General features: G+C 36.8%; 2 protein-coding genes across 6 annotated transcripts in view; both read left to right on the top strand.

Annotated features, from left to right (window-relative positions):
• The window catches only part of uimc1 (ubiquitin interaction motif containing 1), a 29,345-nt gene extending 19,522 nt beyond the window's left edge, over nt 1-9,823 (top strand). For 4 of the 5 annotated variants that reach the window (XM_042498698.1, XM_042498703.1, XM_042498701.1 and 1 more), the window contains exons 25-27: nt 53-111; nt 3,314-3,427; nt 9,737-9,823. The gene's annotated coding sequence lies outside the window, so the exon portion shown is untranslated. Of the gene's footprint in view, nt 1-52; nt 112-2,902; nt 2,915-3,313; nt 3,428-9,736 lie in introns of all 5 variants that reach the window. The other variant, XM_042498699.1, reaches the window with a different exon arrangement.
• LOC121952734 (hexokinase-2-like) lies at nt 3,371-16,279 on the top strand. Its single transcript, XM_042499549.1, has 10 exons — nt 3,371-3,427; nt 9,737-9,899; nt 10,064-10,212; nt 10,386-10,505; nt 10,661-10,756; nt 11,727-11,826; nt 13,375-13,558; nt 14,002-14,157; nt 14,505-14,738; nt 16,087-16,279. Exons 1-10 carry the CDS (start codon nt 3,371-3,373, stop codon nt 16,277-16,279), a joined length of 1,452 nt encoding a protein of 483 aa, XP_042355483.1.
• Nucleotides 16,280-17,381: the final 1,102 nt, after the last annotated feature.

A 17,381-nucleotide genomic window follows, 5' to 3' on the forward strand; every position in this document is an offset into this window, starting at 1 on the left:
TATTTTTAACATGAATAAGTGAGGGTTAAAAGTGTTTTACATTCTGTTCTAGTTGTGACTCTGACGAGGCGTGGCTGACATCTATACAAACTGCATCCAGGTGGAAGAAAAGTGAGTTACAGGTTTTCATTCATGCTAACAGGGATAGTGACAGATATCCATGTGCAATGAGATCCCCTTTGTTCAAATAACCTCCCCTATGAGGCAGAAATCAGCATATTGCTTGAAGTAAACTTAAGCATGGGATTTAAAGAGCAACAGTCTTTCCTATAATATGAGCCTAAAGGGGGACTCCGCCCAAAAACAAAACATAAACTAACTCCAGAGTGTTGACATCTGCAGGACCCTCCTTTGACATCACAGATGTCAAAACCTTTGTGTTACTTCTTCAGGACGCATTCAGTGGTTTAGTGACCCAAGCAGTGCTTGAACAAGTATATTTATTAAGTTCTACTTAATCATTTACTTAAGTATTTGCAACATCATGAACTTAAAGTAAGTTAACCCCTTGAAACCTGAGGTAACTGGCTTAATCTCTCTCAAAAACATGGGAAGAGGGCAATGAGCACCTTACAAGAAATGGCCCAAAAAAATAGCAAAAAAAAGTTTAAAGCTATGTGAAAATAAGGGGAAAAGCCAACAAAGTGACCCCAAGAAAGTGCCAAAAATATTATGATTTTTTTTTCTTTTTTCTTGATTTAAACTATTTAATTAAGAGAATTATAAATGTAGTTGTCTGGACATTATTCCCTTTTTTTTTTTTTTTTTTGCAGTTTGCAGGAAATTTCTTTCTAAGTTGCTTATAATGTTTTATCCAGAAATTTAGCAAATTTTCTCAGGTTTCAGTGGTTTAAAAATTAGTGAAAAGCATGTGAACGCAGCCCAGGGAAACTAATGTCGGTCCAGGTATTAAAGGGTTAAACAGAAGAATGGCCCCTACCAATGTTAGATTAACAAATTTTGTATCACTATTATTTCTGTATTAAGCAGCTCTTTAAAGTTGATACACTAATCATGTGTTTGTAAAACGCAGCGGACACTTTCCCTTCAATATCTAGAATGTGTGATGTGTGTTTGTCTACCCTTAAGAAAAACATGAAAGTAGCAGAGGACTTTTATTTTGACAAAATTAAAGACATTTGCACCATAAAAGCCAGAGAAAAGGCACAAATTAATGCAGAAAAATCTAGTAGAATGCAGGAAATTAAGTATTTGATGCTCAGAGCTCCTTGTAGTAAAAAGTAAAAATATGAAACAAGTTGATCTGCTGGTGATGAAAGAGGAAACGTCAAATTGTCGTCTTGAAACCATGCACCCAATTTCATGGCAATTTTCCTCGATATTTCAGCCTCGACCACCTCGAGTGGTGAACTGATTAACATTACTGTCCACATGGCTAATATGACATAATGTTTGTTAGTTTGTCAAAACAATGACAAAGATTTCAGCTCTGCAGGTTCAAGCCCAGTTGAAAACAAAAGAAGTCTTGTTGGTTTCAGGCTCCAAAGCCAATATTGATTAAAGCTGAGTCCAAACACAGCTGCCAAAGCATAACAAATATTTAAGGATCATTTAGATCATAAGAGTGACAGCATCTATAAAAAGAGTCATCAGACTATACTTCCTTAGGACCTCTGTATTGCTTTAAATATTACGCCCTTTATGCAGTTTTATACGTTTATTGAAAGAATTATTACTTGTTGTAAAATACGTTGGACTGCCAGAGGGACATGCAAAAGAGAGAAGTAGCCACAGATTCCCAAAAGTTCATAAGATGCTGTTTTATTATCTTGTGCCAATAGAGTAGTGCAGGAATAAGCCTTGAAACCTGGAAAAGAGTTGGCATTTTAGCACTCAAGGTTCTGCTGTCTTGAAGTCAACAGGTTTTTGAACAGTTTTTTTGGTTAAATGCCTAAAATGAGGTCTGTGGTTAACACTATCTTAAGAGACCTTCACATTCTGTCCTACAACATAAAATTTTTCAGTTAATACCACACTTAGGAAGCCTTTAAAGCCTTTAAGTGTCTTAAAAAAGGTTGTTGCTAACAAGTGGCTAAATGAGACTACAGAGCGTCATCACACCGAACTTGGCTTTATAGCCTTGTATCGTTGCAGCATAGCTCATGTTGTAATCTCTTTTATGTACAAACCCCAATTCCAAAGAAGTTAGGACGTTGCGTAAAACATAAATAAAAACAGAATACAATGATTTACAAATCCTTGTATTCTGTTTTTATTTACGTTTTACACAACGCCCCAACTTCACTGGAATTGGGGTTTGTAATCTTAATAAACTCTCTCTCTCAAGTCAGTTGCCATCATTTAACAGCCAAGTTAAACCTCTCATGAGGTTTGACTGTCAGCTAACTGTTGAATGCTAACAAAGTATATTTCTTAAAAATTGCAACTTTCTCTAGCAGTTAAGCACAGAAATGGATACCTGTTTATCTTTAAGCATCAACAAAAACAGCATCACATTAAAGTTTTAGAGTGAAATTCATTTATATATGCTAATCATTAGCTCAGCACACATGCTACATGCTAAGCAGTAGCCATAATGAATTTAGCCATATACATATATATAAATCTATATTAACAAGCTATGACTATTTGAGCAAACAGGTGAAAAACACGAGTGGTTTGAGACAATTTCATGCAGTTTTAGGATTTTTACTTTTGGTACAATTTTATTGTGTTAGCCAGGATAACAGTAGTGAGTCTCTACAGACTGCATTGACTGAATTTGTATCCAGGCTAGCAGCATAAGGCTCTCTATGGAGGTCAGTGTTGGTTGTCTTTTGAACCAGACTGAAATGTCTCAAAAACTATTGTATTAATCACCATGTAATTGATGATGAATCCTACTGACGTTGGTCATCCTCTATTTTTTTTTTCAACATAGCGCCATTATCAGGTAAAAGTTTTTATTTGCCCAATACTTTTATTTATGACAAAATACTTTGCAAAACTAAAAACTTCCCTTTCCACCTGGAATGTACTTTATGTTTAGTACTAATTAGTAGCCTAAATGTTGGCATGCTAACACACTAGCCTAACCCGGTGAAAATGGTAAATCTGCTAAACACCAGCACGTTAGCATTGTAATTGTGAGCATGTTAGCATGATGATTTGCATTTAGCATATTCAGTACACCTGAACGTAGCTGCTTGCATTCTCCAAACTAGATTAATTCATTAGGCCAATGGCAGAAGTCTCAATAGTGCAGATCTGAGGCTGTCTGCGTGGCTTTATGCCAGTATGAATTAGACATTTCTGTTTTTGAGTGAACTGACTTTTTAACTTTACTTTCTAGATGAGCAGCACAGCGGAAAACGGTGGCAATGACACACACATTTCCAAGAAGGCCAAAATGAGTGGAGACACTTCTAACCTCTACGAAGGCATCCCTCCAGATACACTCAGTAAGGTATGTGTCAGGAAATATATTTGTTGTTGTTGTTGTAATTTGTTTAAATTCTTCAAACAGGCTAACCACTGTCAATATTAGCCCAGACCACAGCATGGAATTCACCATGAAAAGGGCACATTTTATCCCAAAATGCTGAACATTTAATGTTTTTATTTGAGCAATGTAAACACGTCTTTCTGGAAATTAGCTCTTTAGTTTGTGAGTTTTGAAATTGGGCAATTATTTTCCACAAAGATGTACCAAAATTAGCTTTATGTAAAACATCCGATCATGTAAACTTATGCATACATTTTTTTTTTAAGTAAAATGTTACAACTAAAGGCAATGGTGGAAATTTACTAGATGTCTAATGTCATTCTGCCCCCTAATGAGTAGTTTACTTTTGATACTTTAAATATATATACATATACATATATACATATAATTTTATTTATTTATTTTTTTGCTCATAATTTTATACTTTTACTTAAGATTAGATTAGATTTTGATTTCAAGACTTTGACTCAGTAGAGTTGTTTTTTTTCACTGTCCAAATATTACATTCAAAAATTTGGATCAGAATGCAGACAGGTGTTGGCATTCAGTCTTAATACAAAACTACATGTGAAAACGTGATTTCATACAAAAAATGAAACTTTTGTGAAGAAACAAAATTGAAGACCTGTTGTCGTCAAAGAGTTAATCTTTTAGTATTGTTACATGGAAAACTGACTGTCAAAGTGACTGCATCAGTATGATTGTGTAAAACGTTTATTTTAGTGTCATTTATAACATTCTATCTCTGTGATTTAAGTCTCGTTACTCACAGTTTGAAGCCTGTTTTGGGAAGTCAGTGCTGCTGCTGCTGAGGGGATTCTGATGTTAGGAAATCACAGAGACTGTATCAGTCTGATTCATGTAGGAGGTTCAGTCACAGGGTCATTCAGTGACAGATGAACTGTAAGAAAGGAACTTTATGTATTTTACAGTAGATGACTTCCAGTTTTCAGTTTTATGATCACAAGTTGAAAGATGTGAGGACAGATGTAGGAGTCACACCCAAAACGCCTCTTTATTCCCGAAAAACTCCTGCAGATTTCTCTTAGTCAACCATAAACTATGAATTGCATATACTCAAGTACTGTACTTAAATATAAAGTTGATGTGCTTGTGCTTTACTTGATTTTTTTCTTTTTTTTTTGCTACTTAATACTTATATTCCACTTCATTTATTAATATTGTACTTTTTACCTCACTACAATTATTGGGGAACTTTATTCATTATTCAATCATAATACAAAATATAATCAACATTTAAAATATGATATTGGTACATCAAAAATACTTTAATGATCCCTGCAGTGTATACCCAGCGGTATATAAATAGATTGAAATTACTCCCAATTTTACCAGCTGTAATATTAAAATGATGCACACATTAATGCATCAATAAAATATTATCATTCAGAAATTAACCATTCTGCATAATGTTTACTTTATATTTGAATAGTAATTCTCACTGACGAAGGCAGTGGTGAAAAGTAACTAGGTACATTTGCTCAAGTACTGTACTAAAGATATGATTTTACAATTTGATTTACAAAATTTTTACATTTTTACAAAATGATTTTTACAAAATGATTTACAATTACATGTCTATGTCTGTCTTTTTTTCTATTTTTCTTATCCCTAACTTTTTTTTCCTCCCCTGTACTGTGAGCATTGCCAACCCGGAAAAAATTCCTTGTTCCTCATTTGTTGAACTTGGCCAATAAATGTGATTCTGATTCTGATTTTAATGGACTTTCATGTTACTATCCACTACATTTTGGAGGCAAACAAAGTATTTTTACACAAATACATTTATCTTACAGCTATAATTACCTTGGGCATCAGAAATAACACAGAATAGATGCTCAGTTTGTTAAATATGATACTTTATAAATCAGTTTTAATTATGTGCTGACACAGTATATGATAATATAATCCAGTTACATAAAATTCATACATTTTGCTGCTAACAGAGTATTTCTGCACTGTGGTATTGCTACCTTCAGTGACAGATCTGAGTATTTTTCCACCACAGCTTCAATGTTACTGTGCATTTTAGCAGAGATTTACTATATGTTGTAGGCTGGCCCGAGTGAATGTAAAGAAAGCCTTTTGACTGTCGGAGCCATCAGAGTCTTGATGGAGGAATGAAGTCAGTCACGTAAGCATGTGAGGACATGAGGCGAAGAAAGAATGATAAACATATGAGAAAAGGGGGTGAAGAAAAAGTTTAATGCTGCAGATAGAAAGAGCAAGACGAGGCCTGAACAAACACGCCTCTGGAAAAGTACTGTAAGTTATGAGAGACAAAGAGGGGAGGAGTGCACAATATGTTTTATCCCACACTAACTGTTAGTGTCTGCAGAGACAGACTCCAGATCCTGATCCTGATCCTGATCCTGATCCTGTACCTGGGACCAGGTTTAATGCAAAGGCTATCACACAAACTATATGGAGCTATTTTATTTGTGCAATCATAGTAATGATATTAAAACTGTATTTATATGGTCCATTTCATATACTGTAGGTGACAAATACACAGAACAAGATGCAAAAAAATAGAAACATCGAATATTAAAAATAACAGAAGATTACAAAAGGACAAAATGATGAATGAAAGGACATTATTCTTTTGAATTGAAACTTCAAAAACTGACCTCTATTTTTAAGTAGCACTTACTTTTTTTTTAATCCTCGTGGTAGCGACAGTGACAGCGACAGCAATGGCCTGAATCATTATATTTTCAGGTAGTCTGTCAGTTTCTGTCTGTCCCATTCTTGTAAACACAATATCTCAGGAACACCTTGAGGTGTCAAATTTGGTACCAATGTTCACTTGGACTCAACAATGAACAAATTAGATATTTTTGGCCAAAAGTCAAGGTCACTGTGACGTTGCGTTGGCCTCATTCTTGTGAATGTAATTACTCAATAGAGCCTTCAGTGAATATTCTCAAATTTGGCACAAACATCCAGATGGACTCAACCGTGAAGTGTTTAGAGTTTGGTGGTCAAAGGTCACTGCAACCTCACAAAACATTGTTTTTGGCCACAACTACATACACTAATTTTCACAAAAGTGTTTACACACAAATTTTAATAGGATAAAATGGTGAGTTAATGACATTTTATATCCAAAAGGTCAAAGGTCAGTTTCACTGCGATAATTTTCCGCAAAAACACTTTTCTGGCCATTAATCAACACCATAATGCAGGAACAGAAGGGAAGACATTTGGTCACACACTGAATTTGTGATACTAATCTAATCTTTGTGATACTAAACTTTTGGGAGCTTGGCTAAGCAAAGGGTTAATTAGGAATATGCTGATCAGATTAGCTTTAATGGTCTATTTTAGATGTCTTTGTTTGTCCATGAGATGTGCCAATACCTGACCCAACTGACAGATGAATGAAGCTTTTTACCCAAAATTTCTTCCCAAATGTATCCATGACATATATTATCTCAACGTGATCCACTCTGCCAGGGAATCAGATTTTTCCCAGACAGCAGCAGGACTGTTGAAACTTGTCTGATCTATTTCAGCGACTTACAATAAAAAACGTGAGAAAAACCAACCAGCCTGCCAAGGGAAAATATTCTCTACGATACCACCACACCACAGACAGATAGTGGCGAAACTGGTCCTGTTTGTGATCCAGTCTGAGCCTCCATGTTGAAACTTGGATGTATAGCAACACACAAACTCACATCTTGTGTAGACACATTGAACAAACTCACTCACACAGCTTTAAGGGTGTGTTATTTTAGGTGTGTCAACCTACTGGTACAAATAAAGTAACCATAAAATTACCTCAGCTTATATTGGAGGGTTTAGTTTGGTTCAGTCCCTGATGAGGACACGGATAAAAAAATTAACATGAAAAACAAAGTACAAGAACACCAGAGTGCTCAGCTTTGTGATTTTACTGGCGTATTTTATGTTGTAGGATAAAAAATGAAAGTCTCTTAAGCTAGTCTTGACCACAGTCCTTATTCCAGACTTGTTACCAAAACCCATTCAAAAACCCATTGATCCCAAATGTAACGTTACAGTTGACATACATCTTTAATATCAATAGTAATATTTTCACACACAGAAAAGAGGTCACAGCATTTTACAGTTAAATAGGCCCCGTGCAATAAGTTAAGTAAAGAAATGGCCCAAAACAGACATGTTTGTTTCTCCAAAAGCCTTTGTGAGATGGTCCCCTTTTCTGTAGCCTCAAAAAATGTTACTATAAAGCCAATGGAGCTCCTCTTGTGCTCAACTTCAAGGTTGACTTTATTATCCAAAAAGGAAGTTCACTTTGTTTTGAGTGCCAATACAGGCAATACAACGAAAGCCGTCCATAGAAACCGGACAGGAAGCTGCACATCATTTCTGGATGATGTGTCCTATATGCCGCCCCAGAATCTTTACCTAATGGGGACCAGCGTTTGTCTCGGTAACAGTAGGTTGCAACACAGCAGATTGTTAAACGAAGTGCTCTGTAGGTGTGATCATACCTGTACGCCACACTGTAGAGTGCGATGTGATAATGTAGAAATATAAAAGCAGCTTGGTACGTTACAGCTGCCAAGTGCAGCTTTAAAGGAAGTGGAAAACAGGAAGAGAAATTAGTATTGTTGTCAGCCTCTCTAGAGGACCATAACATGTTGTGCCAGCCAGGTCTCTTCCTGTAGACTCACATTTCATTTAACAGAAACATAAACAGTAGGCTTGTACATGTCTTTTTATTGTTTTGTTTTTTATTTCTATTGGGCTTATACAGTAAATCACTGAAAAATGTGATGTTACTGCAGGTTGTGTTATAAATTAGGTGGTTGCACCTTCAGTAGATCAATATCCAAATGTAAAATTAGAATATGTAAAATCTGTGGATCAGATTACTTATGTTTTGTTTATTTGCTGACTGTTGTAACGTCTGTCAGCCAGGTGATGTCATATGTTGAAAGGGTGAGTGACTTCTAATGTAAAGTGGGAGGATTTGCCCAAATGCTTTACTGTATGAGTCAAAAATCACACTCTTTCTCAAAGCCAGATCTTAGTCAAATCTGAACACACAGACATAAAACACATATTGGTATAATTCAGTATGACCTACGCTATCCAAGGATATCATTATTCCTGATGTTGATTGAAAACATCCATAAATCCATGTAAAAAAAACATAGAGGAAAGATGCTTCAGACCTTGCGTAAGGTTCATCCTGTTTTTAATTTTTTTTTAAGTGTCAGAGAAATCCAGTAATAATATTAATCCATGGCTAGACTGCAAACAGGAACTATTTGTAGGTAATACAGCATACTTTTAATGGTGCTTATTTTCCAACAATTAAAAAATAAATATAGGGTTAAAAAGGCTCAAAAGAAAAATCAGTATCTTCTTGTGGTTAACATTACAACAGCAACATATCTATCTGTTTATGAGAATATTATTACACATTCAGTGACACAGACATGTCACGAGTCGAGTCCTTTCATGAAACATGACGTACAGAAGCAACAGGCGGGTCAAATCCGCCACTTTTCTTTGTTCAGGATTTTCCTTTGTTTTTTTTTTTTTAACAATTTTAATCACCAAGTAGGGCTCCTGCTGGTAAAACATGTGCTGTCTTATAACTGGAAGTACAACATATGGTTTATCTTTTGTTCAGGTGTGACCTGAAGTGCAGCATAACTTCATAACTGATGATAATGATACCTTAAACATGAACACAATGAACTCAACAGTGAGAGATAACCCCACAGGATACACAGGAGGAAACGCTTTTTGAAGAGGAATCAAGTATTCAACTTCAAACACTATGTTAAGTTTGTCAGTGCAAAGACTGTTGTTTGATACTGCAGATTTCAAGTAAACACTGCCATCTTGTGGATTAATATTTAGGATGAGAAATCTGATTTGTTTCCATTTGTTTTTTTAAATTTCCGATTTCATTCAAATTATTTCAGTCCTGAAACCTTTTTATCGTAGATCAGTCTTGCCCTTTGCAGCTTTGTTTGTAAAGTGCTGTGTAAATTCAAGTATTATTATTGTTATTGTCATTATTAGTCGTAGTATCAATAGTTTGGCTTCCTCACCAGGATTGAGTCTTGTTTGCTTTAATGTGCACAGTCTGCGACAAAAATATAACAGTATCAGTATTTATCTATGTATAATAGTGTTTGCATACACATGTTACAAAAGCACACTGAAAACAAATCTGGTGGACAAAAGACAAAAAGGGGAAACATATTTTTTGGGTCTCTCTCTCTCTCTCTCTCTCTGCAGGTTCAGGAGTACCTGGAGCATTTCTGTCTGTCTCTGGAGAAGCTGCGGGAGGTTTCTGCTCGGCTGAGGAAAGATCTGATTCGAGGGCTCGGCAAACACACTCACCACAGGGCCGCCGTCAAGATGCTACCTACCTTCGTCAGGGCCACGCCGGACGGAACGGGTAAGTTCATATTACTGCTGATATTTGATCATTTACTTAATGTAACAAACATGAACATTCTTGATGCTGTGCTAATTTGCACTTTATTTAGTTAATATTTAAAGCTATAAAAGACGCACATACTACCTGCATCCCTTGATCAAGTCTGTTGCTCCTCCGGGCAGAGAAAGGCGACTTCCTGGCGTTGGATCTTGGTGGAACGAACTTCCGAGTGCTTCATGTGCGTGTGGTGGAGGAGGAACAGAAAGTGCTGAAGATGGACAGTCAGATCTGTGCCATCCCGCAGGAAATGATGCTGGGAACTGGAGAACAGGTGACTCAGACAAAATGAGAAAACATTTAAGTGATCACAGTCAACATTCTGGGCCATTCTGCATAATGAGTATTTTTACTTTTGCTACGTTAAGAATATTTTCCATCTTTATGCTGTTTTAAGATGCTCTAGATGTCAAAGTTAAAATTGTGTCTGTCTTTCTGTCTGTCCAGCTGTTCGACCACATCGCCGCCTGTCTGGGTGATTTTCTTGCCTCTCAGAATCTGAAGGAACAAACTCTTCCCCTGGGTTTCACCTTCTCCTTCCCCTGTGAACAGTTGGAAATCGACAAGGTATCACTGTCAGGATGAGAATACAAAAATATTCGTGCATGAGGATCAGTGTTAACTGTAGTTGTTTTTTTTTTATAGAGGAAAATCAGCTTATTCTGTCAAAACATTTTTGTGTTTTGTTTTAAATGTGCGCATTAAGTGTTATCTCTGCACAGAGCGTCCTGATCCGCTGGACCAAAGGCTTCAACTGCTCCGGCGTGGAGGGCAAAGACATTGTGAAGTTACTGAAAGATGCCATTCACAGGAAAGGGGTCAGTCTGAATACTGAGGCTCACAAAGTGAATTTAAAGAAAAACTAAAGATTTGAAGCAATATTATGAGCACAAGAGTGAACTGTCACATTGAGAGCTTCAATGACAAGTTAATTAAAATTATCTTGCAACTATTCTAATAATCGAATCACAAATTGTCAAGCTAAATATTGCCTGGATCCAGCTTCTCAGTTGTGCGGATTAGATGTTTTTCTCTGTTTTATATAGTTGTAAACCAGTGGTGGAATGTAATTGAGTACATTTATCAAAGTACTGTACTTACGTACAAAGTACTTGCACTTTACTTGTCTTTTGTGTTAGTGCTAGGGTCACCTCCTCCTCCACTACATCTCAGAGAGAAATATTGCACTCTTTTGACTGATTATCTGAAATATTTCATCTCTTTGAAAATTAGGATTTTGTATTCAAGCTATTCCTTTTAAATATGAATTACTGTTCATTAAACTGCCCCCAAAAGTAAAACTGAAATTATTAGTAAATTAATCAGTTTGTTTAATTCATTTTTCAAGCTAAGCATTGCCTGGTTCCAGCTCCACAAATGTGCAGATATTCTTTTTTTTCCCCTTTTAATGATGTAAAAAAATCGTAATGTATTAGTAATAATGTTTTTGTTTGGACAGTTAGTAGAACAAAGCAAACATTGTGAAGCTGTTTTTTGGGGCTGTAGTTATGGCAACATTTCTCACTATTCAGAGTAAGATGAGTCTATTAATGGGGGAAATAAAAAGCAGATCAATCCATAATGAAGCTTTTCTTGTTTGTTTTGTTTCTTTGCTCAGACTCTGAAAAAAAACAAAAAACGTGTAACTCTGCAGTTTAAGAGATGGATGTAGCACGACGCGTGTGTGTAGGCAGGTTATTTGGTGTACAGATTATAAATAGGAGGGCCATAAACACACCTGTCTATCGCTCTCTCTCTCTCCCTCTCACTCGCTTTCTCTCTCTGCAGGACTATGATATAGGTTCGGTTGCCATGGTGAACGACACAGTGGGCACAATGATGAGCTGCGGCTACAAAGACCAGAGCTGCGAGATCGGCATGATCATCGGTAATCATTTATTTATATACCATATATTAACTTCATATATGGGAAGAACTAGTCAGATCTCTTACTTAAAGGTGGAATCAGTGATTCTGGAGAAAGATTTTAGATATTTGATCATCCCAACAAATACACGCCTCCTGTTAGAGCTCCTACAGAAGCTGTGGTTTACCGTCCCTCTCGCTCTCACTGCCTTTCTCTTCATACGCCCTTGGCCTCTCCCCTGTCCGGTGCACAGGCACTGCATGATCGTGTTGTGTGGCTCCCTCCCGAGTTACTTGTTTGTTTCACATTTACAGAAGCAGAGCTTCATATAAACACCAGATTTTGTCAGACATAGAGCAGACCGTCAGGAAATATTTGCTAAATTTAACAACATGTGTATTAAATTACAATTACAGGCTGCACCTTCAAGTACAAGTCACAATTCTACATTGAAATAAATACTCTGAAGTACTCTACAGATAAAAGTCCTTCTTACAAAATCCTCCTACCATAAAATATATATTGACATAAGCATCAAAATATACTGTAAAATATAGATATGAAATGAAATATATATATAAATTAAAAATATAATACTTTGAAATATATTTTATCAATAAGTAGAACTGTCTACAGCATGTCAGAGTAATTTGTAATTTTTGCCTGATGGTGTATGTGTGTGTGTGTTTGTTTTGTTTTTCTTTTATTGTTTGTTTGTTTTTTACTTTATTGTATATTTAAGGTTGTTACAGCTGCTTTTGTGTTTTGTTTTTGTTTGTTCAGCTTACGAAAAGTGGTTCTGTAAACAGAAATTGGAAGCACATGTTATTGCGAAGAACCTAATAACCTAACGAACCTAATAAAAATAAATTATGATATAAAATATATATACTTAAATGTAGACTTTGTCTGTCACTGTAAACTGAACATAGAAGGACAGAAAAGAAGAGGCATGTGAGACATGTTTATAGTGACTTCAGTACACTGTAGATACCTGTGTCTTGCAGGTACAGTAACTGATATTGGAGGCTGTTCTTCACTCTAAAAGCTCATTGTGGAAAACATCGTCCTCTCAGGTGTTACTAAGACTCACAGAGCATGTTATTTGTCACCTCTCAGACATAATGTGTTTTACCTGGTGAACATGAGAGGCTGCTCAACAGCTTGATCACATTAAATATAATGAGGGCCGTGTTTTAGCAGTGAAACGCCTCCTCTCTTCTACTCTAATTGGTTTGATTTGAAAGCCTGCTGGAATATGAGGCAAACGGTAGTTCTCCCTTAGGAAATGAATACACCACACCTGTGTGTGTGTGTGTGTGTGTGTGTGTGTGTGTGTGTGTGTGTGTGTGTGTGTGTTTGTTTGTTGGAGAGACTGAGATGAAAGGACAAAGGTGGTGGAAAACAAGCAGGAAGGTTTGATCATTGTGCATTTTTTTTCTGAGTTAGCGTACGAGCAGCTGTTATAACTACTTTCTACTTCTGCCTCTACTTCTACTTCTGCCTTAGTTACTTTGCAGATTCAGATTAATAATACAAAATATAATAAATAAATGAATGACTTAACAGGTACGGGAACCAACGCCTGCTACATGGAGGAGATGAAGAACGTGAAGCGTGTGGAAGGCGAGGATGGGAGGATGTGCATCAACACAGAATGGGGCGGCTTCGGAGATGACGGCTCCCTGAAAGACATCCAGACGGAGTTTGACGTGGTGGTGGACGAGACATCCATCAACCCTGGCGTCCACACGTATGTACAGCAGGTCCTTTGGAAAACACTGAAGTGATTAGTTGCTCTTTGGAAAATGTCACACTATTTAAAAAAAATAGACAGACTGTTTTACATTGGCTGTTTACAGCTTCTATCATGAGAGGTTTTGCTTCTTTTCTTTAAATTGAGTCTTGTAGAAAACCTCTTGTAGACTAAACAATCAACTAACACAAAAGATTAATCTGTAATCAATCACTGTCCGTGGCAGCTGATTGGTTGTCTGATATGATACATTTCAGTGGTTATTCTTGACTGCATGTTCAAAAAGTAACTTAACACATAGGCCTATCGGTTCCTTTTTTACACATTTTCTCTGAAAGGTAAGTGCTTATGTTTTTTAAACAAGACGACGACTGCAGTCAGTTGTCAGAGATTGATTTCTACTGTTTGTCACCCAGATTTTATGTTGTCTTCTTGTGTAGCTTTGAGAAGATGATCAGCGGTATGTATTTGGGAGAAATTGTTCGGCTGCTGCTGGTGAGGCTCACAGAAGAGAAGGTGCTGTTCAAGGGACAGGCATCTGAGGCGCTGCTGACTCCGGGCGCATTTGAGACAAAGTTCATGTCTGCGATGGAGGAGTGAGTGTTTGATAAATCTTCTTAAATTAAAAGTCTTTTCTTTCAATACTGTTGTCTGGAGCGGTAAACTTTCAGATCTGGTACTGAAAAGTAATCCAATTCTGTATTTTCTTCAAAAGAAAATTCTGATATTTAAAGTTTCTGTCATTTGTTTTGGCTTTAGTAACATTATCAGGCAGCAGTTCTTGAAATATAGTTGACGAGGCTTTTCTTCACTTCACTTTAAGACAGTACCAGGCGTTTATTAGAGACAGGTTATAATAGACATTAGAGTTCTCTACAAGAGACAGCAAACTTGAACACAGACATATGTCTGTCCTCACTTCCTGTCTTTGTCTCTGTTTCAGGGAGGACGGTGGTCTGAAAAACTCCCAGAATATTCTGACTAAGTTGGGTCTGAACTGGGACTCTGTCGACTCCCGCGTGGTGCGTCTGATCTGCGACACCATCTCCACACGCTCTGCCAGTCTGTGCGCCGCTGCCCTGGCAACCATTGCCAACCGTATCCGTGTAAACCGCGGTCTGGACCATCTGAAGACCACCGTGGGGGTGGATGGGACGGTCTACAGAAAACACCCCAAGTAAGACAATAAACAGACGCCATGAGAAAGTAGTGTCAAGGACAAAGGTTTAATGACAAATGATGTGTTTGGTTGCACTTTACTTTAACTTCCATTATTTATGACAATATCAAACTTTTATTTATACAGCACTTTTCAAAAGCATGTTACAGACTTTATTTTTACAGAGTGCTTTATATGGTTGAGCCAGGGCTAAAACATTTCAGAACTGCAATGAGTCAAATGAAATCAAACTGTTTAAAATAGTACAAAAACAAAATTTATTTTGTTAAAATGAGTCAAGCTCTCCTGCTGACTGTTCACATTTCTGATTTTGCAAATCTGTAAACTGACCAGTGGACCTAATGCTGCAGTTTCACTTAATACTTGCACTTACCTGCTGGCAGGATGATTGACCTAACTCACTCTAATAGCCATATTCCTACATTAAACCTGCCTCTGCACGAGGCCACATGTATGCTGCATAATATTTAAGTGTCTAATACCTGTAGACACATTGATTATAGTGTGTTGTAAACCATTAATGTTTACATACGGCTGTCACCAGTTTAAAATGTGCGCTTGGAAGAACAAAAACCGTCAAAATTAGGATTTTTTTTTTCCTTAACCTTTGATTTGTTGACCTCTGGTAGATTAAAGATGTGGGGAGAAATTGTTCTTCAGTAAACAGGTTTGACTTTTGTTGAAAATCTTGATGCATTCAGGGACCCTTCATTTGTTGATATATTGAACAGCTCGCTGCTAAACACCAACATTTTTTAACACGTCATATTTTTTCTGAAAAATGACCCTCTTGGCTTGTTTGCAAACTCTCCTGTAACTGAAAAAAGGAGAAGTGTGAAGTAAAACAGGACTGTTCACAAATTTATCAGTAAATGTTTAGAACAGCGTCCATCGTTTTTTATTTTGTCGGTTACTACAAAGTCAAACTACCACAGAAACAGGAGGAGGAAGTTGTTGTTTTTTTTCCTCTTTTTTTCTTTCTTTCTCAATTTTGTGGAGATATGAAATCATTTTTATTTTTGTGTGTGTGTGTGTGTGTGTGTGTGTGTGTGTGTGTGTGTGTGTGTGTGAGGGAACAGACAGGAGGCAGCGCTGAGTGTTGACACATTCACACACTTCCTGTCTTTGTGCGTGTTGAAGGAAAATACCATGATTACTGTTTAAAAGTCACTTCTCTTTCTTTCAGTTATTTCCTTTCATGTATCTAAAGATTAATTTCTGCAGCATTTAAAACATTTTCTCATATCAACAACAGTTTGCAATAAATTCTGCTTGTCATATATTTATTTTTTCTTTCCTCACTCTTGTCTCTCCTGTATTTTCTCTCTTGTCTCTCCTCCCGCAGTTTCAGCATTGATCTCCAGGAGATGGTGCGCCTCCTCGCCCCTGATTGTGACATCACCTTCCTTGTTTCTGAGGATGGTAGTGGGAAGGGCGCTGCCATGGTAACAGCGGTGGCACAGCGACTTGCTCTCCAGTCCCGGCTGTTAGAGGACAGCGACGGGGAGAGCGAGGATGAAGAGGAGGAAGTTGAATAGAGTAGAGAAGATGCAGGTGAAACGCAAGACTTATTCTGTTTTTAAAGCCGGCAGTATTCTCATTCAGCTAAATTTGTTAATATGATATTTAAGTTTTCCTCTTGCACAACTAAACAATGAATCAGACTTCAGTTACCTTTTCAGTTTGCTGTAACAACCTTTGTAATGTTTCTGAAACATAACGGTTCCCCGTGGAGTCTTAGACCTCGAGTAGCGTAACGGAGCTTTTTTCTTTGAGTGCCAAAAAAATCAGGAAAGAAGAAGACTGCAGCTTGTAAACATGGATGCAAACAACACAGGATTTAAAAACGTTAAATGAGGAAGGAAATATATTTAACATGCCTCGAAAATTCACAAAGTATGTCTTGTTGAGTAATACTGACTTTAAACTTTAATTTGTTTACAAGAACTCCCCAGGGCACCTTTAAGCCAATCAGCATGACAGCCCAGTGTGTGATTGACAGGTGATGTCAGGGAAATGCAGCACAGTCACCTCTTCAGCAAATAAGTGAGACTAAATTTTAAATAATCATAAGCAGAGGGGCACTCAGAGCATGCAGACCTACACAAAGTCCAAATGCCCTGTCTCACAATATTAACAAAAGTGAAAAATAATTTGTTTGTTTCACCCTGTGATTTGGATCCTCTCCCAATCCCCCAAGTGTTTTTGTTGTTGATATGAGTAATGCAGATTTTTTTAAAAAAAAAGATCTTTTTGCCTCTTGTTCAATTTAAAACGTTTTTTTTAATCCATCACTTAGTTTGCGTTTAACATTGCTGTCAACTGTTTACATGATCACTTCTCTGATCCTTAATGTGGTTGAGTTGAAACTGAAGCTCCACAAAAAAACCTATAAAACAGATTTAAGATGCTAAAAAAACGGATGCTAACTCAATCAGTGTAAAATAAAGTATTCATACGTTTGGATTTATATCATACAAATTAAAACTTTAAGTTCTTGGTCAGCTGTTTTGTAATTACAAATCACTTTTTTTTAACAATCTTAGCAGCTAAGATGATAGAGACAGTCAAGGGCATTAAAACAGAAATATGTATATCAGCTGATATTACATTAGGAGGATTACTGGAAACTAAATGTGG

The sequence above is a fragment of the Plectropomus leopardus genome, chromosome 13 (genome assembly GCF_008729295.1).
Source record: "Plectropomus leopardus isolate mb chromosome 13, YSFRI_Pleo_2.0, whole genome shotgun sequence".
NCBI lineage: Eukaryota > Metazoa > Chordata > Actinopteri > Perciformes > Serranidae > Plectropomus > Plectropomus leopardus.